This window comes from Scyliorhinus canicula, chromosome 4 (genome assembly GCF_902713615.1).
Source record: "Scyliorhinus canicula chromosome 4, sScyCan1.1, whole genome shotgun sequence".
NCBI classification, from domain to species: Eukaryota; Metazoa; Chordata; class Chondrichthyes; order Carcharhiniformes; family Scyliorhinidae; genus Scyliorhinus; species Scyliorhinus canicula.
The window spans coordinates 214,660,289-214,685,918 of record NC_052149.1 but is presented as its reverse complement, the minus strand read 5'-3'; the positions used below and the strand labels follow the sequence as shown (position 1 = coordinate 214,685,918).

General features: G+C 48.6%; 1 protein-coding gene across 22 annotated transcripts in view; it reads left to right on the top strand.

Annotated features, from left to right (window-relative positions):
* LOC119965371 (teneurin-2-like) overlaps positions 1 to 11,243 on the top strand; it is a 3,273,255-nt gene extending 3,262,012 nt beyond the window's left edge. For all 22 annotated transcript variants that reach the window (XM_038796070.1, XM_038796068.1, XM_038796065.1 and 19 more), the window contains one exon: positions 9,343 to 11,243. In XM_038796070.1, coding sequence (XP_038651998.1) covers positions 9,343 to 10,104 — 762 coding nt within the window. In that variant the 3' untranslated portion in view covers positions 10,105 to 11,243. The remainder of the gene's footprint in view (positions 1 to 9,342) is intronic.
* Positions 11,244 to 25,630: the final 14,387 nt, after the last annotated feature.

Genomic DNA, 25,630 nt, shown 5'->3' with positions numbered 1-25,630 from the left:
CCCTCACACCCACTATATGATGCCGTTAGTCTCAGAATACCCTTTGCTGTCTCTCATTCCAATCTTTCTGTCTAGTCCAGCTTAAATATTTGCTCTCACAAGTCTAATAGGCACAGTTTTGAATGTAACTGGCACATTGGCTTGACTACATCAAGTTCTTTCTTTTTTTTAAATAATTTTATTAAGATTTTCACATTTTCACAAAAAAGAAAACAATAACAGAAAATTCTAAGAACAAAAAGAACAGAACCCCCCCCCCCCCCCCCCCCCCCGGGTTGCTGCTGCTGCTGACCTTTTGTTTTTACCGTTCTGCCAGGAGATCTAGGAATGGTTGCCATCTCCTGAAAAACCCCTGCACTGACCCCCTTAGGGCAAATTTCACCCTCTCCAATTTAATAAACCGCGCCATATCGTTGACCCAGGTCTCCATGCTTGGGGGCCTCGTATCCTTCCACTGAAGAAGAATCCTCCGTCGGGCTACTAGGGACACAAAGGCCAGAACACCGGCCTCTTTCGCCTCCTGCACTCCCGGCTCCACTGCAACCCCAAATATTGCGAGTCCCCAGCCTGGATTGACCCTGGATCCTACCACCCTCGATACCGTCCTTGCCACACCCTTCCAAAATTCCCCCAGCGCCGGGCATGCCCAGAACATGTGGACATGGTTTGCTGGGCTCCCTGAGCACCTAATACACCTGTCCTCGCTCCCAGAAAACCGGCTCATCCTCGTCCCGGTCACATGAGCCCTATGCAGTACCTTAAACTGTGTGAGGCTAAGCCTCACACAAGAAGAGGAGTTCTCCCTTTCTAGGGCATCCGCCCACGTCCCCTCCTCAATCTCCTCACCCAGCTCCTCCTCCCATTTATCCTTCAGCTCCTCCACCGAGGCCTCGTCTACCTCCTGCATCACCTGGTACGCTTCCGAGATCCTCCCCTCTCCAACCCATACCCCGAGAGCACCTGTCCTGAACCCCACGCGGCGGCAGCATAGGGAACCCCGCCACCTGCCGTCTGACAAACGCCCTTACGTGCATGTACCTAAAGGTGTTCCCGGGGGGAGCCCAAACTTCCCCTCCAGCTCACCCAGGCTCACAAACTTCTGTTATTACCAGGTCCCCCAGCCTCCTGACACCTGCCCTGTGCCAACTAAGGAATCCGCCATCAATTCTCCCCGGAACAAACCGGTGGTTCTCCCGTATCGGGGACCCCATCGAGGCCCCCACCTCCCCCCTGTGCCGCCTCCATTGCCCCCAAATCTTGAGGGTAACTGCCACCACCGGGCTCATGGTATACCTCGTTGGAGGGAGCGGCAGCGGCACCGTTACCAGGCTCGTGCCCACACAGGATGCCATCTCTATCCTCTTCCATGCTGCTCCTCCCCATCCATTACCCACTTATGCACCATCGCTGCGTTGGCAGCCCGATAATACCCACAGAGGTTGGGCAACACCAGCCCCCCCCCCCCCCCCCCATCCCTGCCCCACTCTAAGAACACCAGTCTCACCCTTGGAGTCCCGTGTGCCCACACAAACCCCGTAATGCTCCTGTTAACCCGCCTGAAAAAAGCTTTCGGGATAAGGATCCGGAGGCACTGGAACAGGAACAGAAACCTCGGGAGCACCGTCATCTTGATTGACTGCACCCTACCCGCCAAAGACAGTGGCAGCATGTCCCACCTCTTAAACTCCTCCTCCATTTGCTCCACCAGCCTTGTGAGGTTTAGCTTATGCAAGGCCCCCCAGCTCCTGGCCACCTGAACCTCCAAGTACCTGAAGCTCCTCTCCGCCCTTTTCAGTGGGAGCCTCCCAATCCCCCCCTCCTGGTCCCCCGGGTGTACCACAAACAGCTCGCTTTTCCCAAGTTAAGCTTATAGCCTGAGAAATCCCCAAATTCCCGGAGAATCCCCATCACCACCGGCATTCCCCCCCACCGGGTCCGTCACATACAACAATAGGTCGTCCGCATAGAGCGACACTCGGTGCTCCCCCCCACCCTGGACCAGCCCCCTCCAATCCCCCGACTTCCTCAACGCCATAGCCAGGGGTTCAATTGCCAGCGCAAAAAGTAGGGGGGACAGGGGACACCCCTGCCTCGTCCTTCGGTATAGTCGAAAATACTCCGAACTCCTCCTATTCGTGTCCACACTCGCCATCGGGGCCTCAGACAACAGCCTCACCCAACTGACAAATCCCTCCCCAAACCCGAACCTTTCCAGCACCTCCCACAAGTACCCCCACTCGACCCTATCAAAGGCCTTCTCCACATCTAGCGCCACCACTATCTCCGCCTCCCCTTCTACCGCCGGCATCATAATAAAGTTCAAGAGCCTCCGTATATTAGTGTTCAGCTGTCTCCCCTTCACAAACCCCGTTTGATCCTCGTGGATAACCTGCGGCACACAATCCTCTATCCTCGTGGCTAAGATCTTTGCCAACAACTTGGCGTCCACATTCAGGAGTGAGATCGGCCTGTATGACCCACACTGCAGGGGATCCTTATCTCGCTTAAGAATCAAGGAGATCAGCGCCCGAGACATCGTCAGGGGCAAAGCCCACCCCTCCCTCGCCTCGTTGAAGGTCCAAACCAACAGGGGGCCCAGCAGGTCTGCATACGCCTTGTAAAATTCAACCAGGAACCCATCAGGCCCCGGCGCCTTCCCCGACTTCGTGTTCCCTATCCCTTTAACCAGCTCCTCAAGCTCAACTGGCGCCCCCAGACCCTCCACCCGTCCCTCCTCCACCCTCGGGAATCTCAGCCGGTCCAAAAAGCGCTCCATCCCCCCCTTCTCCGCCGGAGGTTCGGACCAATATAGTCTCTCCTAAAAGTCTCTGAAGACCCCGTTAATGTCTACCCCCCTCCGCACCACATTTCCTCCCTGATCCTTAACACCACCAATCTCCCTGGCCGCATCCCGCTTACGGAACTGGTGTGCCAGCATCCTGCTCGCTTTCTCCCCATACTCCTACACCGCACCCTGAGCCTTTCTCCATTGAGCCTTTCTCCATTGAGCCTCCGCCTTTCTGGTGGTCAACAAGTCGAACTCAGCCCGAAGGCTGCGCCGCTCCCTCAGCGATCCCTCCTCTGGGGCCTCCGTGTACCTCCTGTCCACCCTCACCATCTCCCCCACCAATCTCTCCCTTTCTCTCTGCTCCCCTCTCTCCCTGGTGGGCCCGAATGCAGATCAACTCCCCCCAAACTACCGCCTTCAGCACCTCCCAGACCGTCCCCACTCGGACCTCCCCATTATCGTTGGCCTCCAGGTACCTCTCGATGCATCCTCGAACCTGCCCCCTCACATCCTCGTCCGCCAGCAGCCCCACCTCCAAGCGCCACAACGGGCGCTGGTCCCTCTCCTCCCCCAGCTCGAGGTCCACCCAATACGGGGTATGGTCAGAAATGGCTATCGCTGAGTACTCAGCATCTACTAACCCCGCAATCAGCGCCCTACTCAAAACAAAGAAATCGATCCGGGAGTAGGCCTTATGCACATGGGAGAAGTATGAAAGTTCCCTGGCCCTCGGCCTCGCGAACCTCCAAGGATCCACCCCTCCCATCTGGTCCATAAACCCCCTCAGCAGCTTAGCCGCCGCAGGCCTCCTACCCGTCCTGGAACTGGATCCATCCAGTGGAGGATCCAGCACCATGTTGAAATCCCCCCCCATTATCAGGCCCCCCACCTCCAAATCTGGAATCCGGCCCAACATGCGCCGCATGAAACCTGCATCATCCCAATTCGGGGCATATACATTGACCAGCACCACCCGCTCCCCCTGCAACTTGCCGCTCACCATCACGTACCTCCCGCCGCTGTCTGCCACCACACTCGACGCTTCAAACGACACCCTCTTCCCCACCAGGATCGCCAACCCCGGTTTTCTGCATCCAGCCCCGAATGAAACACTTGGCCCACCCACCCCTTCGTCAACCTGACCTGATCCGCCACCTTCAGGTGCGTCTCCTGAAGCATAGCCACGTCCGCCTTCAGCCCCCTCAGGTGCACGAACACGTGGGACCGTTTGACCGGCCCATTCAGTCCCCTCACATTCCAGGTGATCACCTGCCCCCCTCCCCCATCGACTAGCTATCACCCTTCCGTAATCCGCCCAGTGCCCGCGCCCCCCCCCCCCACTCAGCCCGTTCCCCACAGTAACAGACCCCCATCGCGACCCCCTCTGCACGCTCCAGCTCCTTCTTGGCCATTCCAGCAGCAACCCGGAATCCCCCCCCCCCTCTTCCCCTCCCTCCCCAACCCACCCGCCCAAGCTAGGGCCCCCCCTAGCTGTGTAACTCCGATTATTGTACTTCCATAAGTCAGCCGACTCCTTCTGCTCCCGCCACCCCAATTACCCTCCTCAGTGTCACACAACCATTCCCACAATGCTGACCCCGCCCCCTGCTTCTCTAGCGCGGGAGAGAAGCCCGCGCCCCCCATCCCAAGCCCCGTCCCCCCGACCCAAAACGCGGGAAGACAGCCACATGATCCAACAGGGCCGCGAACCCCACCCAAACCCGCAACCAGTGAAATAATAAAAATCCCAACATGATATGATAAAACACCCAAGTAAACAGATAACAGTCCTGAAAAGCAGAAAAGAAAAGGCAAGATAGCAAAATAAAAGCATCGTCCAATAGAACCAAAAAGAGCGAAAGGATATCAAGGAGGACAAAGCCTCCGGGCTGCGTACAACGTTCCCCAGCCCCCAGTCCTCAGTTCAAGTCCAGCTGCTCTGCCTGGACAAAAGACCAGGCCTCCTCCGGGGAGTCAAAATAAAGTTGGCGGTCTTTATAAGTGACCCACAGGCGTGCCGGCTGTAACAGGCCAAACTTGACCCCCTTCTTGTGGAGCACTGCCTTCGCCCGGTTAAACCCAGCCCTTCTCTTCGCCACCTCCGCACTCCAGTCCTGGTAGATCCTGATCTCCGTATTCTCCCACTTACTATTCCTCTCCCTCTTCCCCCAACGAAGCACACACTCACGGTCGACCAAGCATTGAAAGCGGACCAGCACCGCCCTGGGCGGCTCGATCGGCCCGGGCTTCCGCAGCAGCACCCGATGGGCACTCTCCAGCTCCAGGGGTCCCCGGAACGACCCCGCGCCCATCAGCGAGTTCAGCATCAGGACCACGTCCGGCGGGAGCGGTTCTCCATCTCCCCCATCCTTGCCAACCATTTCTTGTGAAATGCCTCGTGCGACTCCACATTCACCGCCAGACCAAGGAGTTTGTCCTCGTTCTCCAAAGCCTTTTGCTGCAGCTCCCGAATCTACTCAGCCTGAGCCGTCTGAGTCGCCCCGAGCATGTCCAGTGATGCCCTCAACGGCTCAAGGATCTCAGCTTTTAGTTCCTGGAAGGAGCACAGCAGCAGCTCCTGCTGCTTCCTCGCCCACTGCTGCCACGCTGCCGGTTCCTCGCCCACCGCCATCTTATCCTTTTTGCCTCGCACCTTCTTCTGCTGCAAAGTTGATTTTCTGGTCTCTCCACTTCTAGTCCAGCCCACCCACTGGCTGCCAAGCACAGAGGCTGCGTTCCCACCCAGGGAAAAATCAAATCAGCGCCGTTGCGGGCCATTAAAAGAGCCCTTGGTGAGATCTTTTCACAGTTGTTCCCTCTGCTGCTAGAATTCAGCTTTCATAAAGGCCCTCAGGTCAGCTTGAGGCCTTTAAACTCGCCCTTCCCCCGCCTGCATGCTGGAAGAGGCTTTTGTCTCTGCTGTAGCTTCAGCCAAATCTTTCACTGTTTCTGCGTGTCTGGTAACCAAGAAACATACCATTCCTGGGGGAAAGTGCTCCTCCAACATTCACCTATGCTTTTTCATCAAACTTCCACCCCATATTGCTTTAAAAAGAGCTCTTTTCTGTATCCTTGGGCAGGAGCTGCCTTTTGTGTGACCACTTACTCCATGGTGCACACCGGAAGTGACTACATCAAGTTCTAATGTACCTCAATTCATGCTCATCTGTCAAAACCCTGCCCAATTGTAGGATCATCCTGGAAAGCCGGGGTAACCTTACTTTCCTTCTCCATCACAAGCATCTCTGTCAACCTGTTTCTCCGCCCCTTCGCTGCAAACAACAAATGCAGCAGCTGATTGGCTCCTTTGCTGTCCTTCAGTCAGATAGCTCTGCCTCTTTGTTCTCTCTACTTTCTTCATGCTCACCAATTCCGAGTTGCCCTGAAACCCTGAACAACCTCTGAACCCCCTTCTCTAGTTTCACACCCACCTCATCATTCCTTAAAAAACAGGGGAGACATGGGAGCTTCTATACGTACATAAAAGGGAGTTATTTGGCTAAGACTACTATGGATCCATTACTGGCAGAGTCAGGAGAATTTATAATGGGGAATAGAGAAATGGCAGTTGAGCTAAATGATTACCTTGTGGCTGTCTTCACTGAGGAAGGTACAGGAAATCTCCCAGAATTAGAGATCCAAGGGGCTCGGGAGAAGGAATTTTTTATTAGTGAGGAGGTTGAATTGGAAAAATTAATTACTGAAGGTTGATAACTACCCAAGACCTGGTATTCTACATCTCAGAGTGCTGAATAAGGTAACTGTGGAGATAGTGGAAGAATTGGTGATCATCTTCCAAAATCCTATAGATTCTGGAATGGTTCCTACAGATTGGAATTTAGCAAATGTCACCTCACTATTTAAAGAAGAGAAGGAGAGAGAAAGCTGGGAACTAAAGACCTTACATTAGTAGTAGAGAAAATTCTAGAACCTATTATAAATGATGTGAAAATTGGACATTTAGATAATAATGATCTGACTCTGCATCATCAACATGGATTTACGAATAGAAAATCATGTTTGAGAAACCCGTTTGGGGTTTTTGAGGATGTTCGTAACAAAATTGATAAAGCGGAGCCAATGGATATAGTATACTTGGATTTTCAGAAGGCTTTTGATAAAGTCCTCCAAGGGAGGTTGATCAGCAAAATTAAAGCTTATGGTCTAGGAGGTAATATACTGGCATGGATTCAGGATTAGTTAACAGGCAGTAACCAGAGATTCAAAACAAATGGGTCATTCCTGCGTTGGCAGGCTGTAACTATTGGCGTACCTCAGGGTTCAATACCTAGGCTCCAGCTGTTAACAATATATATCAATAATTTGGACATGGAGACCAAATGTAATATTTCCAAGTCTGCAGATGACACAAATGTGTGTTGTGAGGACAAAGCAGCTTTGAGAGGATTTGGATAGGCTTAGTGAGTGGGCAGGAAAATGACAGCTGGAATATAATATGGAAAATTAGGGGTTATCTACTTTGGTAGGACGAACAGAGTATTTCTTAACTGCTAAGAGATTAAAACATGTAGATGTATAAAAGGACCTTGCTGTCCTCATCAATAAATCACTGAAGTTTAACATGAAGGTGCAAGCAAGGAATTAGGACGGCTAATGGTATGTTGACCTTTATTGTAAGGGGATTTGAGTAGAGGAGTAATAAAGTCTTGCATCAATAGTATAGGACCTTGGATATACCCCACCTAGAGTATTATGTGCAGTTTTGGTCCCCCTACCTCAAGAAGGATCTTATTTCCTCAGGAGTGCAACAAATGTTCATCAGACTTGTTCCCAGGATGGGACTTTCCTGTAAAGACAGTTCAGGCAAACTGGGCCTGAATTCTCTACAGTTTTTGAAAAATGAGAGGTGATCTCATTGAAACCTACAAAATACTTAAAGGGATAGAGATAAGAATGTTTCCGCTGGTTGGGGAGTCTAGGACCAGGAACGCAATCTCAAAATAAGGGATAATCCATTTAGGACCGAGATGAGGAGAAATGTTTTCACTCAAAGGGTTCTGAATGTTTGGAATTTTCTACCTTGGAGCACTGTGGAAGCTTAGTCATTGTGTATGTTTGGAGTACAAATTGACAGATTTCTAAATATCAATGACATAAAGGGATATGGGGATAGTGTGGGAAAAAGGCATTGATGTGGATGATAAGCCATGATCATATTGAATGGTGGAGCAGGCTCGATGGGCTGACTGGCCTACTCCTGCTTCTATATTTTTTGGCCTTCTTTTGACCTTTTTGCTCCTTCAGCCCCATTCTACCTAAGTTACTAATCCCCTGAACTTTTCCTCCAGCCCCCATACTAACCAGCATTATAAATGGTCACATTGGATCAATTCTGGGAGGGTGCGGGTCAGGGCAGTGACTTTAACCTCAGCGTTTAGATCCACTCTGGTGGCGGATTGTATTTTTATCTCTTGTGGGTGGATGGCGGTTACACCTGGGGTTTGCTGTAGGAAATCTCCAAGGAGTTCTCCATTCACATGTGTGTGTGTCCCTCTTCCACCCAGAACAACCGGATTTCTTTGTGGGGGGGGGGGGGGGGGAATTAAATCAACACGCTGCCAGCCAGTGCTTCTGGGGAAAGCAGCCACATGTCTCTAAAGGCCCTAGTGCCTGTGAACCAGGTCCCCGTGTCACTTTAAACAGAGGCCTGGGTTTTTCTTTCTCTCCCCGCCTGGCCCTGGTGCCGGCTTTGCACCGGGCTGGAGTTTGCCATTTTGCTGCAGCAGCTCGAATCCTCCTGCCGGTTCAGCCTGGAGCTTGGTTTTCAACCCTTTCCAGGTTTACACAATGACCTTATTTGTGGGGGTTTTTTGTTGCTGTTGTTGTTGTTGCCTTTTGAGGAGTTCATAAAGAGCAAAGAAGACGTCAAATTCGGGACATGTAGGTTTAAAGCGTTTACCAATTTTTTAATATAAAGAAACGCCACATTAATTTTATCCCACCCCACCAGCACTAGCAAAGCCAGGTATCTTCCAATAATGCACATCAGAATTTCAAAGCAGTAAATTTACCAACATATTATTGAGCTAAATATTACATACCCTTGTTGCTGCATAATTGTTTTTCTATGTTAATTGTGAAAGACAAGTTTGTGCAACAATTTAATTGTCCTTTTGCTTTCAAACTTTCGTTGGCTGGGTGGGGGGGGGGAAGAAATGTAAAATAAAAATAAGTAAATAAATGGTCACATTGAACTCTGTTCTCCTCCCTTTAAATACATATGTCATTAACCCCCTCAAATAAGAAATGCACCCTTAACCCTTCTACCCTTGCACCCTGAAACCCCATCTAAACATAAGTAGATAAAAATAAATATCATACAGACTGAATAAATTATGCCTGGTCTACAGAGTAGTACAGTGCAGGATCACAGCTCCAAATTTATTCCTAGTCAAGGCAGCAGGGAGAGAAAAGAAGAGCTATCCCATGATCATCTTGTGTACCATTACCTCCTATCATTGATGGCCACAACAATTTTAATGCTTTCCATAAGGGAAATGCTCACCATATATCTTTTATCGTTTGATTTTCAGTTTGTTTCAGGAGTTCAGCAAGCAGCAGAAAGGCTCAACAATGCCTTTATGGCACTGGAAGGATGCTCACTGCCCAAATTCTCCAGGGTAGGTCACAAGGACAGGTCAGGACATTGGTTTTCAGCCACTAATTCCATCATTGGAAGGGGAGTGATGTTTGCTGTCAAGGAAGGCAGAATAACGACAGGTGTGACTACTCTTGCAAGTGAAGACAGTCGGAAAATAGCATCCATTCTTAACAATGCATATTATTTGGACAAAATGCATTACACTATCAGTGGGAGAGATTCGCACTATTTGGTGAAAATTGGTTCATCGGATGGAGACCTGGCAACTTTGGGCATGACAAATGGTCGAAAAGTGTTGGAGAATGGAATTAACATCACGGTTTCGCAGCCGACAATTCTGCTTAATGGAAGGACTCGAAGGTTCACAAATATTGAACTTCAGTATAGTGCCCTGTTGCTAAATATTCGCTATGGAATTACACCAGATACATTGGAAGAGGAAAGAGCACGGCTGCTCGACCAGGCCAGATTAAGAGCTCTAGTGAATGCCTGGACTAAAGAACAGCAGAAGGTCAGGGATGGCAAGGAAGGAAATCGACTGTGGACAGAAGGAGAAAAACAGCAATTGCTGAACTCTGGCAGAGTTCAAGGATATGATGGGTACTATGTGTTGCCTGTGGAACAGTACCCGGAGCTGGCAGACAGCCCCACCAATATTCAGTTCCTGAGACAGAATGAGATGGGAAAGAGGTAACAAACCGAACTGCTGTCATCTCTGGCAAGAGCTGGAAGGGTGATTGCATCACTATCTCCTCTCCTAAGGAGATGGAAACTTTAAAGGGGGAGCTGAAAGTAAGTGACCTTGGGAACTGAAGAGAAGTTTCAAATTCATGTGACATGAGTTTTCACCTTGTTCTTCAGCATTTGAGGACTCTCTGGAGTGGACTGGAACCCAAAGAGAAAACTGCTTACTTACCAAGATCCCCTTTTTATAGGATAGCTCAGATCCTCTGGGCTTATACTGAAGAAAAAATCTCTCTTCTTGACTCAGTAAACTTACTGCCTCATGGGTGTCTCATTTAAAAGACTTGAGTCCAAAATGCCCATCTTGAATGAAACAGGAACTTCATAACTGCAACCTTTTGTAATATATGCCCCGAAGGAAAACTTGTTTGAGCATACAGGAAATGTACTGATCTGTCGAAGCCTGGGCCAGACTTCTTACACTGATGTATTGTTTTGTTTATTGCCATAGCAACTGTAGTGGACACAGTAAGCCTTGGAGGTTATAGTTACTGCATTCCTACTTGGGAGGGGGTGGGGAGGGCCATAATGTTTCTGAGGACGTGACGTAATTAATAAACAAAATATGTTATTGTCATACACACCGTCGTACTCTTTTTAAAAAGAAATTTAAATAAACCTACGTTGTGGACAGATTGACGTTTGCAGGGTGTAGTCTGCATAGTTTCTTAAAAGTAGTCGTCAGTAATGGTTTATGGTAGAGTTGTGGCCAATATTTCACTGCTACAAATGGCACTGCTTTTCACTGACCCTGTTCACCGAGGCATAGGAGAGGAAAGGGGAAGAGGGCAGGAGGCACAATTGCTGCTAACAAAGTTAAATGATCAATGATGGTACGTACCCTGCTCGCTTTCTACTTGCCTCTCAAATTACGACAATCACGCTGCAGTCACCAGAAGGCGAATTGAGAACTTTATTATTACTTTTTTTTTGTAATACTGTATCTGGAAGAATTGTCCATGGAGGTTTTTATATTAATTTCTGATTTTGCTGCTCAGCAAATATTAGTCACAGGAAATAAAAAATAATTTATGTAAAAGTGTTTCAAAAATGTTTATATACTTTAAAATAAAGTCTTTAAAACTGAAACATGTCTGATGTTGTGAACCCATATTTATAGAATATTACAACCATGTCCTTGGGTATTCAAATATTTTCAAAATAAAGTTTGAGCTGTGATCTATCTTTGTCAGTAATGTTGTTTCAGCTAAGTTGTAGCAAACACCAAAAAAGGATTGTGAGCAACCAGAGATTGTGACTATCTAAATCCAAATGTTAACCAGGTACCTGCTAATTAAACTTCACCATGAAGAATATACTCAACTGCAGTTCAAATTTCATGACCAGCTGCTATTTCCCATATCAGCCTCCCCGAACAGGCGCCGGAATGTGGCAACTAGGGGCTTTTTACAGTAACTTCATTGAAGCCTACTTGTGACAATAAGCGATTATTATTATTATTATTATTATTATTATTTTGAAGGACAAGAAGGGTCTATTCCCAATTCTCAGTATTGGGCCCCATTTCATGGGTCCTTGTTGGTCGATCATCAGAAATGTGGGCATCAAGCAGGCTGTTGAGAGAGGGGCTGGAGAAGTAGCAGTGGGATTTAAGGTGTCGTCAGCATACTTGTGAAAGATGACATCACGTTTGTAGATGATGGCACCAAGAGGTAGCGCAGAAATGATGAAGAGTAGGCCTGAGGAGGAAGTTGTAACCACATAGGACCGTGAAAAGGTTTATTCGGACTCAGAGGGATAATTTACCATGTAGTTGGCTATGCTGAGCCTGCTCTTGGTGTGGTGTTCATAAGTGGTTTCTGTACTGCAAGATAACTATGGAATGATTAAATAATGTTTCCACCGAGCACTTTCCTCTCCAAGAGAGAAGGATGATGGGAGATGGATGAAAATCTTTCAAGATTTTTATGGTTATGGAAAACTTAAGTTCAAGCAAAGATGCCTGACAGGCACAGGATTTAAGTTCTAAGGAGCATGGTTTGAAATTAAGAATATCAAAACAAAGTAGGAAATATATAAAATCCCTACAGTACAGCAGGAGGCTATTCCGTCCATCAAGTCTGCACCAACCCTCCAAAAGAGCACTCTACCTCAGCCAATTCTCCCACCCTTTCCCCATAAACCCGTGCATTAATCACGGCTAATTCACCTAACCGATCCATCTACTCGGGCAATTCAACATGCCAATCCACCAAACCTGCACATCTCTCGTAATTGTTTGGTAATCAACTTACAGGTGGGGTTGGGGAGCAGAGAGATATAGGGGGCTGTATTCTCCGTGCGATCCTCCGCTTCGCCGGCAGCGCACTCACGCCCGCGGATTTCCCGACAGCATGGGGGTGCCCACAATGGATACCCCATCCCATTGGCCAGCAGCCGGGACAGAGGATCCCACTGCCGGTGGGGGTGGGGGGGTGGTGGGATGGCACACCAGAATACGGGATGGGGATTCCCGCCCAGGAGGTTTGAAAAGTAATTGGTCCAATTCCTACTGGGAAAAGGAAAACAGGAGTGTTCGTTCCAGTATTACAGCAACCAAATTAATGGGTGCTTTGGAAAACAAGGTTTTGTATAAACCAAAACTGTTTTATGTCTTTGGTAACATTCAGTATTAAGCAAAAGCTACCAATGATACAGAATCGGTTAAATAGTTCAAAATATTTTCTTGAAAATCATCTCAATTGTCATCTTGCCTTTGTATTAAGCAAAGAAATTATTCTGGAAATAAAGTTTGCGCCAAAAACTATTGTGTCCAGCATGTGTGAAATGTCCATCACACAAAATATTCGAATTGTCTCAAACTTTCCCGGAACCAATAAAAAAAAACGTACTTGTCCCTGAGGACATCACTGACAAACATATCAGGGTCAGGGAATATGGAGTCAGGTTTCCAGGAGCAGGATTGATTGCAAGCTGACTTCAAGAACAGAAAACAGAGAGAGGGAATAAAGCGCAGTTATTCAAGGTGGCAGTGGGTGTGAGGTGGTGTTCCACGTGGATTAGTGTTGGGACCACTGCTGTTCACAATTGAGATTAACATTGGAATTTGGAATCCAAGTCATAATTTCTAAATTAAATTAATGGATGACACCAAATTTGAGGGGGGTGGGGAGAGAACTGGGATAGTCAATACTGAGGAGGACTGCAACAAATTACAGGATAACATTAATAAACTTACAGAATGGGCAAATTGGTAAATGAAGTTCAACACAGAGGGCGCAATTCTCCGCTCCCCATGCCGGGTGGGAGAATCGCGGGAGGGCCGGGCGACTCACGACACGCCCCCCCCCCCCCCCCCCCCCCCCACACGATTCTCCCACCCCCCGCTCGGAAGAATCGCCGCTCGCCGTTTTTCACGGCGGCAGTCAATTCTCCGGGCCGGATGGGGCCGAGCAGCCTGCCGTCCCCGACCGGTTCACGACGGCGGCAACCATACCTGGTCGCTGCCGTCATGAACATGGGCGCCAAATGCTCGTTTGAAGCTTGTGGGGGGCGGAGAGGGGAATGAGCACCACGGCCGTGCTCGGGAGGGGACTGGCTCGCGATCGGTGCCCACTGATCGTCAGGCCGGCGTCTCAAAGGGACGCACTGTTTCCCCTAGGCCGCCCCGCAAGATCAAGCCGCCACATCTTGCGGGGCAGCAGAGGGGAAGACGGCAACCGCGCAGCGCCAACCCGCGCATACACGGCTGACGTCATTCGGTGCGCCGGCCGCGTCTTTCCCGGCGCGCCGGGCCTTGACGCCAGTGACAAGCACCGCGGCCGAGATTTACGGCACGGCCCGGCTAGCCCCCCGGGGGGGGAGAGAATAGGGGGCGAGGAGAGGCCTCCGACGCCGTCGTGAACCTCTACAGGTTTCACGATGGCGTCGGGCCTTGCGGAGAATTCCACCCAGAGTGCATTGGTCAGAAGAATGGGAAGGTGTAGCCACCTGGGGTGGCCACTGCCCAACACAAAATGGAAGATTACAAGAAATGCAGGGAAAATGGACATGTTGCAAAAGCAAGCAGCTTGCAAAAGCGCTTGTGTATTCTGACTGCTGCAGAAACCAGACAGCACTGTGAAAGAAAACAAGTTAGCATACTAATGAGGCGATACCGGGTGATTCCCAGGTACAATGGAAACAAGTTAACTCAAATCGATACATTGAATGGAAGGCCAGACTTCTCGGCGCCAAGAGAAGTCCAAAACAATAAGTCCCAAGAACTGCCCAGTGATCGAGGGACTGCCCCGTTATTGGGGAATTCAAATCAATCGATTGGGAAGAGACCCAATCGATTGCGAGTGTATAGAGGGTCCGCCCAGGTGGGCGCGAGACCCTGAGAGAGATATAAGACAGAGACCGCGACCCCAGCTCTCTCTCTCCGCCAGCCTCTCCTTGACCAGCCAGCCCTCCCAGCAGAACACCGTTGCAGCAGAAGAACCTTGAGGAGGAGAGGCCTAGACAGCAGCCGCCATCACGTAAATGTCATACAACGCACGCTACGAGAGTAGACACTCCTGACCCCCTTTAGTCCATAACTACTGGAAGCCTGCGGACCCAGGACAAAGCTAGAGGCCGTTGTTCCCTGATCCGGCAGTCCCCTTATCCAGATAAGTATTTGGCCTATTAGTGGTAGGATTAGCCTAATCTTATAGTTTTATATGCATGATTAGTAGATTACTGTATTATAATAAACGTGTCTTGTTTGAACTTACTAGCTGGTGTGTGGAGTTATTGATTTGACCTTGAACTTGAAACTTGTGGCGGTATCTTAACGATACCTGGCGACTCCACAGCTAAGGAACGAAACAGAGCCAAATTGAGTGTAAAGCACACTCACCCAGAACGAGCAACATTTAGTGGCGACATCTGATGGGACTCGACTAGAAGTGCCCCCCCCCCCCCCCCCCCCCCCCCACTCCGAGAGAACCCAGAAATTTGAATCTGAAATCCAATTGGGAAAAGGAAAAACCACAAGTGTTCAAGTAGTTCAAATCAATCCTCATAATTCGGAAGTGTCTTTTTGCATGCGTAACTAACTGGGTTGTAAGGTAAAACCGAGAGATTTTTGTAGCGACAAACTGTCGGGAGTTTATAATTCGGAACATAGCGAAAGCCGTACCCGTATTTTATAGCATTGCCTTATTATCCCTCGTTCCAAATTTAAGAGACCATAGGAGAAAAAGAAATGGCCATGCAGGCAATGGAACGCCTCATGAACCCAGAGCAGTTCGTGGTCGCAGCGACCAACAGCAGCAGAGTAGGTCGGTGTCCCGTTTGGGAGCTGGAACTCAGGAAGTACCTCAAAGGGAAAGGATGGCCCCTTTGGAGTGAGTTTTGTTTGAATGAGCAGACCGGTCCCGGGAGTATAGGACATACTTGGTGGGAGAACCTGTCTGAAATTCACAAGAAAAGTTTAGGTAAAGCACGTAAGCCGATGGCAATTGTGTCCTGCTTGGCACAATTGCGAGGCACAGAGGGGGTCGTCAGGACCCTCCAAGCAGAGTTAGAGGAGAAAAACAGAATGAGCAAAGTGGATGTCAGAGACATCAAAAAGGAGAATTTAGGATTAAGGCAACGAATGGCAGATAAGGATAGAGAGGTGGATGATGCCAAGAGGGCACATCAGTCTTGTCTAGCCCATCTGAGAAGCTCTCAAGTTCAGTACGAAAAAGCCTATCAAGATGTGCAGCGTGCAGACTTGATAAGAGAAGAAGCAGAAAAACAGGTAGAGACACTGAAGAAGCAGTGTAGCGACCTAAAGGCAGCTTTAAGGGCACTCCATGCTGCCACCACTGAGCAAAGGCAAAGCACCGTAGACCACGTAAAATGTAGGAAGCAGATTGCGGAGCTGCAATCTCTGCTTTCTGTGCAGAATGGCTTCCAAGAGACCTTTGGAACACAATTAGAAGAAGAGAATGCCCCAGAGTGGCAGGAGTTGAGTGAGACAGCGCAGTGATATGTTCAGGGAACATGTGCACTAGCAGCGCAGCAGAAAAAGAAAGCGCCCTAACCCCCCACAGATCAGATAGCACCCGCACCAATGAACCCAGTCACCACCCAACGAAAAGCAACCGCAGAAGGCGCACCCGAGATCACATACACCACCCCCTTAACCGTGACACAACTAAGGGACTCGTGTGAGAAAATCACCCCGTTCCTCCCCACTGCAGACCCCCACCAATTCTTCGCACGAGTGAAACAGCAGGCGACCATGTACGGCCTGGATGAGCGAGAGCAGGTTAAGCTCACAGTTTTGAGTTTAGACTCATCGGTAGTAGCAGCCCTCCCCGACCCACAGAACGTTGGAGGAGGCACCCTCGAAGAGATGCATACAGCTATTTTAGACGCGATAGGGTACAACAGAGGAGACCCAGTCGAAGGCCTAAATAAGTGTAGACAGAAAAGGACCGAGCACCCCACAGCATTCGCAGGATTCAGAACTGCACTTCACTGCAGTTTTCAGTGATTTAGACCGCGCACATTTGACCCGCGATAACATGGTTAAATGGACCCGCACTATCATCTCCCACGCCACAGATGCAGGACAGAATGTCTGCTCCAATTATGACCCCTCAGAAGAGGCCCATAATGAAAAATGGGTATTGAAAAGATTGTCCCGCGCTTGGGAGCAAACTGTCCATGGCAAAGTAACATTAAAGAACCACGACGAAGCTCAGGCTGCAGCAGATATTCAGGCAGTGAGAGCGCACCAAAACCTCGCATGGATAAATGAGGTAAAGAACAGCCCCCCACAGAAGTCACAGGAATGTTTTAACTGCGGACAGTTAGGGCATTTTGCTAGGGAATGCAACGGCCCGCAGAGATCTCAGAGAGGCCAGCAGACAGGCACTCTGAACAGGAACAAAGCTAAGCCAATCCACAGTATAGAGACGCAGTCAGGACAGACCAATGTAGATGGAACGGACTGACGGTGTTCGGGCTCCCCCACTTGGGTCTGTGACACCCTCTGAGACCGATCCGGACGACTGGTAGTCATGTCGAAAATTCGGGGAAAGCCCATAGAATTACTCTGGGACACAGGAGGGTCCCGCACGACCATTAATTCCTCCAGTACACCACAGGCAGACATGTGGCCCACTACAGCCACCATAACACTCAGTGGCTTTACAGGCCACTCACAGCAGGGACACATTACAGCCCCTGTACCCATTCAACTAGGGAATATCTCCACCAGACACCCCGTTGTTTTAGTTAATCTGCCCCGCACAGCAGAACACATACTGGGCATTGACTTTATGAATGCCCACAGCCTGTCGTTCGATCCAGTCAATCAGTGTGTCTGGCGAATGGCGAAATCAGACAGAGCACCCGCAAGGCTCACAGTAGGTGAGTACGCAAACAGGATTAGCGCAGTAGGCGACTATTGTTTTGACCCGACCACGCTTAGCATGGGCAAACAGGTTAGGGCAGTTCTGAACAAGCACAGGACAGCATTTGCCAGTCACCGGCACGACTGCGGCAGAATGACTGGACAAGTTCAAATTACAGGGCCTGACCCAAGACCACAAAGACAGTACAGATTTCCCCTAGTGGCGGAGGGAGAAATTGGAAAAGTTATAGAGAGCTTATTAGAGCAGGGTGTACTTAGGGCAGTAACCTCGACTAATAATGCCCCTATTTGGCCAGTGAGGAAGCCCGACGGATCATGGCGTCTGACCATTGATTATCGGGAACTCAACAAAGTTACCCCAGCAGTAGCCCCCATGGTAGCAACAAGTCCCGAGACCATGCTCAAACAGGGACTCAACTCCAAATATTTCACAGTATTGGACATTAGCAACGGCTTTTGGTCAATTCCGTTGGCAAAGGCGTACCAGTACAAATTTGCCTTCACTTTTAAAGGTCAGCAGTACACGTGGACATGCCTCCCACAAGGATTCCACAATTCCCCCTCCATTTTCCACCAACAGCTGGCAAATGGACTAGCAAAGTTTTCCCGACCCGAATGTCTGGTACAGTATGTGGATGACCTATTACTGCAGACAGACACCAAGGCAGAGCACATCACGCTTCTGTCTGAACTCCTGGAACTTCTGAACTCAATCGGATGTAAGGTTAACCCGAGAAAGGCCCAACTATTGGAGAGTAATGTGATGTGTTTGGGTACAATCATCACACACGGAAAACGCGAGATCGAGTTCAAAAGAATTGACTCAATCGTCAAATTGCCCCTTCCCCAAAATGCTTCAGCCCTCCGGTCATTTGTAGGATTGGATGGGTATTGTCGGAACCATATCGATGGTTTTGCGACCAAGGCAGCCCCACTATCAGACGTCCTTAAGAAAGGAGCCCCTTGGGAATGGCTTCCGCAGCATACAGAGGCTGTGGAAGAGTTAAAGAAAGCCCTTAGCGCAGCACTCGCGCTACAAGTTCCAGACCAGCTCTCCCGCTATGCAATTGAGGTAGCATGCACAGATCTGACCCTCTCGGCCGTGCTCCTTCAGGAACAGCATGAGCAGCTACGACCAGTGGCTTATGCCTCCAGACTTTTAGACCCACTAGAGCAAGGATTTTCAGCCTGCGAAAGGCACCTACTCGCAGTATTCTAGGCAGTACAATACTTTTCTTACATTACCGGACTCAACCCCATCACCATTCTGACCGAACACACACCCACACAGTTACTTTTAGACGGACGACTGAAGGACGGTTCAGTGAGCCAGATAAGAGCAGCTAGGTGGACACTTCTGTTACAGGGACGGGACACAACAGTTAAATAGACCAAGACACACACATTTTTAGCAGACAACCTCCAATACCCAGGACAACCCCATGATTGCGAGATAGTAGCCCCCCTAACCGATACAGGACCCTTCATTGCTAAGACACCCCCCAGGAAGATAGGGAATTCAAGTCAGAGCCCCCAGCACACAGACACGTGTGCCCCCTTGAAGATTTATGTGGTTGGTTCATCCACTGTTTTAGATGGCGAACGCATCACTGGATGTGGAATTTATGTGGAAGATGCGCAGGGACGCGCACTAGAGGAGTTAGCATTAAAATTACCCGGTCACTTAGGCGCGCAGGCAGCAGAGCTCGGGGCCATAGCATACATAGTGGACCACCCAGATTCGTTCCCCAGCCCAGCAGACATATATTCGGATAGTTTATATGTCTGTAACAGCGTCACAGATTTTCTACCCCTGTGGAGGACAAGAGATTTTGTCTCCGCGGACGGGAAGCCCCTTCCATCAGCCCCATTACTCTGCCATATCCTAGAGAAGGCAAAGGATAGGACGTATGGCATCATTAAGGTTAGAAGGCACCATCGATCATCCCCCCCTGGAAATGTGAAAGTCGATGCACTGGCTAAAGCAGGTTCCAGGCGAGGTCATTTTTGGACACCCCCAGCTAGCGCACCAGCCAGCGACCCTGTGAGCTCAGTCCAAGCCTCACAAACAAACATAGAGGATTTAGTACAGGCACAGAGGCAGGACGAAAATCCCCGGGAGATTTTAAAAGGAAACTTTGTGGCCCAGTATGACAAATTCAAACACGCTTTGACCACACATGAGGGTGTGATTATCAAAGACAAGTTGTATGTGGTTCCTGAGAAAGACAGGAATCAAATGATTGCCTTATTCCATGATGGTCATGGACACCAAGGGATCGACCCTACCACAGCCCACCTTAGGCAGCTCTGTTGATGGCCCAATTTAAGAGACGATGTAACGCACTACATAGAGAACTGTTTGATTTGTGCACAGAATAACCTGGAGAGGTATGCAAAGAAGGCACAACTCAGCCACACTCGCCCCGTTAATGGCCCCTGGACTAACCTCCAGATCGATTTTATAGGTCCATTGCCCCCTTGCAGGAATGGCTATAAATATGTTCTGGTGGTCATAGACACATTTACGAAATGGGTAGAGGCGTTCCCATCTCGTACAAACACAGAAAGACAGCCGCAAAGATCCTGACCCACCACATCTTTACTAGATGGGGAATCCCCAGAAGTATTGATTCAGACCAGGGACGGGTCATGAAGCGCGTCCTGACCATATTCGGCATTAAACAAAACTTCCACATTGCGTATCACCCCCAGTCAAGCGGAATAGTGGAATGCATGAATCGGACTCTAAAATCGACCCTTAGAAAGATGGTCCAGGAAAACAATTCAACTTGGGATTCAGTGCTCCCATTCGCACTTATGTTTATACAAAATACTGTTTCAGCATCAACAGGCTTCACCCCACACACACTCATGACTGGACGCCCTATGAAAGGATCTGAATTCCTTTTAGGACTCGACATGACCAGCCCAGAAGTGACGGCGCTCACACACAAGACAGCAGTAAAACAATTAGTTGAAACTGTAAGGTCGGCTCATTTAGCAGCCGCAGTAAAATTGGGTAAGAAGAAGAAACAGAGCAAGGCTTGTTTCAACAGGACAGTCCATACCACAGAATTTCAGGTTGGACAACAGGTAATGTTATCTGTTTATAACCCCAGCACATTTTTGGCCCCAAAATTTTCCGGCCCCTACTCAATTGCTGACAAAATCAGCCCGTCAGTATACAAGATAAAGTACCCCAACGGGAAGACTGCGTGGTTCCATATTAACCAGTTAAAGGCATATGGAACACAGTCCAATCACTCACACCATGTCCTGCTAGACGCAGCAGAACACCTCGCCCCGCCCACAAGAGATACATTTCCACCCTCCCCTCACAGACCAGCTCCTCATTGGACTCGACCTCGACTCCGCCCATTGACTTCATACCACACCCCGAAACGCCCACAAGCTGCCACAGCAGAGACAGCGACTGTGACCTTGACGACAGCCACAGCACGCCTCTCTACTGCCCTGATACACCAAACCCCACACACATCAACTACGACCCCGACTACAGTGATTTGGAGATCACTTATATTAAAACCCCAGACCCACACCCAGCTCCACCTCCCAACTATGATGACCCCGACGACGTTCATACAAATTTAGACCCCACGATTTGGCACAGGGACAATTCTTGGAGACTTGTCCGAAATGACAAGAGTGACCCCCGGTCACATAACGCTAAAATTGCATGCCTGATCCATAGGGTATGAGATCCGGGAGAACAGGATGACTCTGAGTCTGACTCTTGACACGGCAACCCCTTTGCGACCCTGTTCGCAGAGAATGAAGAGAATTGAGGTGTCCAGATGATGTAAAAAGAGGAACCGCTTGAGAGATAAACGGTGTCCTTTCTGATGGAACCTGCACGCATGTTGGTGATGTCTGTTTGTTTGTTTGTTAAATGTTTGTTTTTGGAGATTGGCCACTCGGTTTTCAGCTGAAAAGCTTGTGACCACCTCACATGCACGTTAAGTTTGTCCGCAGATATCTCTGAGAACTTGTCTCAGCTGAAATGTCTGGAGCCCAGCTTAAGGCTTCACCCTTCACCCCACTAGGAGTATCTTGGCTCCCCCCTTTTTTAGGTGCCCCTCTATTCTGGGAATAGAGGCTGACAATTCACGATGAACACATTCATGCTCGTTCATTCCAGGTCGCTCAGGCAGTGGAGAAACGGCATTGAGGACCCGCCCAGTCTGAGGACCCCCCCTCTGGTCAGCTAAGCTCGGGTACAGCACAGCACGCCCTACCCGGGGATTCCATTCAAATCTTACCCGTCATGGCCCATACGCAACTCATTCGGATATCTCATTTCTAAAGTTTGGTTTCATTTTTTGTTTGAGGTAGCCCTTCGGCTGCCACTCCTTATGCTATTTACACCCAGGAACATTGGGATGGTAAATCACAAAACCTGCGAGACGGCTCGCAGTGGTGCAGTTCTTAAGTGTACGTCTGGTCCTAAATTCGCTTTTGAAAAAGAAATGAGGGGAGTCACTGGGAGTGACTTGGCCATTCATTTAAGAGACAATTGGAATAAGAGGACAGATACACTAACATTAAAGATATTAAACGGATCATTGACAGATACTATGCTTGATCCCATAGCTTTCGGATGTTCGAAGGAGGGATCAGAGCAAGATCAACAATACAAAAGGATAGAAGGAAGAGAAGAAAGAAGACCACGATGAAGACCTATATGTTTTTTAGTTATTGTTTTTGTATTTTTGCGCGCGGACGCGAACCCTTTTTCCCCTAAGACCCCCGCTGTTAATGTTTCCCAGACACCGACTTCTCAAAGCCCAGTAAGGAACAGCGATGACCAGACCTGATGCACAAAATTTATGAATTGGTACTCCCTATCATATGTTATTGAATCACTTTTGGCGATAGCAGTTCTCTGCATCGTAGTACAGACACTTAGGTTAAGGAAATGGAGAAGGAGAGCCTCCCGCTCTCGCGCCTCGACCATATACAGAGTACAATCCCCTATTTTCGGCTTCCACCAGTCCCCCCAACCCCTTGATGTGTAATGAATGATTTCATTTTCAAGTTGCTGTTGTAAATAAAGACCTTTTCTGACGTATTGTAATGTTCTGAGCTCGACTGCCGAGCCAGAAATGGAATGTAATGATAATGTTTTAAGGATAGGAAGTTAGAGTGTTTAAATGTGTAAGGGAGTGTAGTTTACAAAGGATAGTTAGAGGTTCCCTAGTAATGCATGTCCCCTTTGACATAGCACCAACCAGAGACTGTTAGATAAAAATTTTGTGCCATAATTGAGGAAAGTGTAGAGGCCATGGGACTTGCTGAGATCAGGGAACACAAAGACACCGAACTTGGGTGATCCTTCATGATTTCTCATGAGGATCACAAGGAGGGAGTGTAGCCACCTGGGGTGGCCACTGCCCAACACAAAATAGAAGATTACAAGGAATGCAGGGAAAATGGACATGTTGCAAAAGCAAGCAGCTTGCAAAAGCACTTGTATATTCTGCCTGCTGCTGAAACCATTTCTGACTGCTGCAGAAACCAGACAGCACTGTGAAAGAAAACAAGTTAGCATACTAATGAGGCGATACCGAGTGATTCCCAGGTACAATGAAAACAAGTTAACTCAAATCGATACATTGAATGGAAGGCCAGACTTCTCGGCGCCAAGAGAAGTCCAAAACAATAAGTCCCAAGAACCGCCCAGTGATCGAGGGACTGCCCCGTTATTGGGGAATTCAAATCAATCGATTGGGAAGAGACCCAATCGATTGCGAGAGTATAGAGGGTCCGCCCAGGTGGGCGCGAGACCCTGAGAGAGATATAAGACAGAGACCGCGACCCCAGCTCTCTTTCTCTGCCAACCTCTCCTTGACCAGCCAGCCCTCCCAGCAGAACACCATTGCAGCAGAAGAACCTTGAGGAGGAGAGGCCTGGACAGCAGCCGCCATCACGTAAGTGTCATACAACGCACGCTACGAGAGTAGACACTCCTGACCCCCTTTAGTCCATAACTACTGGAAGCCTGCGGACCCAGGACACAAGTTCCCTGATCCGGCAGACCCCTTATCCAGATAAGTATTTGGCCTATTAGTGGTAGGATTAGCCTAGTCTTATAGTTTTATATGCATGATTAGTAGATTACTGTATTATAATAAACATGTATGTTTGAACTTACTAACTGGTGTGTGGAGTTATTGATTTGAACTTGAACCTGAAACTTGTGGCGGTATCTTGACGATACCTGGCGACTCCATAGCTAAGGAACGAAACAGAGCCAAATTGAGTGTAAAGCACACTCACCCAGAACGAGCAATATAGGTCACTTATTACCGGGAAGGTGAAAGTCGAGGTTCGGTCGAGAGACAAAGGGATCTCGGAGTACAAATGCATCACATCAATAAAATTTGCACCACAGGTTAGCAAAGCCATAAGAACTAAAACCAAGCACAAAGTTTTATTCCTCGAGAGACTGAATTGAGAAGTTAGGAAGTTACGCTGAATCTGTTGTCGGCACGGTAGCACAGTGGTTAGCATTATTGCTTCACAGCACCAGGGACACGGGTTCGATTCTCAGCTTGGGTCACTGTCCATGCAGGGTCTGACGTTCTCACCGTGTCTGGATCGCTTTCCTCTGTATGCTCCGGTTTCCTCCCACAAGTCCCAAAAGATGTGCTGTTAGGTGATTTGGACATTCTGAATTCTCCCTCTGTGTACCCGATCAGGCGCCGGAGTGTGGCGATTAGGGGATTTTCACAGTAACTACATTGCAGTGTAAGCCTACTTGTGAGATTAATAAAGATTATTATTAAACCTCGATTAGACCACACATTGTGTTGCAGTTATGGTCACCATATAGAAGTACTGGAGAGAGTGCAGAAAAGGTTACAAGGATAATGCCGGAAATATCATGTCAAGAAATGATTGAAAGACTAGGCCTCCTCTAGCTTGAAAAAATAAGTCTTTTCACAGAATTTACAGTGCAGAAGGAGGCCATTCGGCCCATCGAGTCTGCACCGGCTCTTGGAAAGAGCACCCCACCCAAGGTCAACACCTCCACCCCAACCCCATAACCCAGTAACCCCACCCAACACTAAGGGCAATTTTGGACACTAAGGACAATTTATCATGGCCAATCCACCTAACCTGCACATCTTTGGACTGTGGGAGGATACCGGAGCACCCGGAGGAAACCCACGCACACACAGGGAGGATGTGCAGACTCCGCACAGACAGTGACCCAAGCCGGAATCGAACCGGGCACCCTGGAGCTGTGAAGCGATTGTGCTATCCACAATGCTACCGTGCTGCCCTACGTCTTCTAGGTGATGTAGTAGAGGTTTTAAAATTTTGATCTGAGAAAAGGAGGCAAATAGCTTGTCCAAAGAAGTAAGTTTTAATTAGCACCTTAATGGGGGAGGAAGGTCACGTTATGAGGTATTCAGGCCTAGACAGCTAAAGGATTAGCTGCCAGTGGTGGAGCAATAAATGATGTGCAAAGTACTGTCTATAACTGAATAAGATTTTGCTGTGCTTAATTCTTTGAGGTTTTATCCTTTGTTTGGTTTATTTATTTATGGGATGTCACCAGCAGTGGCAAGGTCAGCATTTATTGTCCATCAAAATGCCCCTAAGCAGAAGGTGCTCATCCACGTTCTTGAACTGCTGCAGTCCTTGTGGTTTAGATAGGCTCACACTGGGGTTAGGTAAGGATGATAGTGGTGAAATGCATGTACAGAGTTTTTTTTAATGCTTTCCAGTTCAAAATTCAAACGATTTATAATTTAGATACATATCGGGAGGCCTGGAAGTCAAAATAATTCGCACAGAAATCAAAGTTAAATAATAAATTCTATATTTTAAAAATGGCATCTTTAGGTTTATCTCCAGACCCAGGCCTGCTGCTCATCAAGAACATGACAGGAATGTTAAGATTTTCGCCCTTTCGAATAAGCTCTGAAGAATGAAAAGACTGGTTGAATTTTGCGAATGACATTGTGCGTTCTTGATTCCACTTTTTAATTGAAAGAAAGGTGGAAAGTTCTGAAGTTGCAATGATCTGTAAATTTATATTATTGCACCTCACTGCTTCAACGATTAGCAACATTTTTTCATTTTGGTA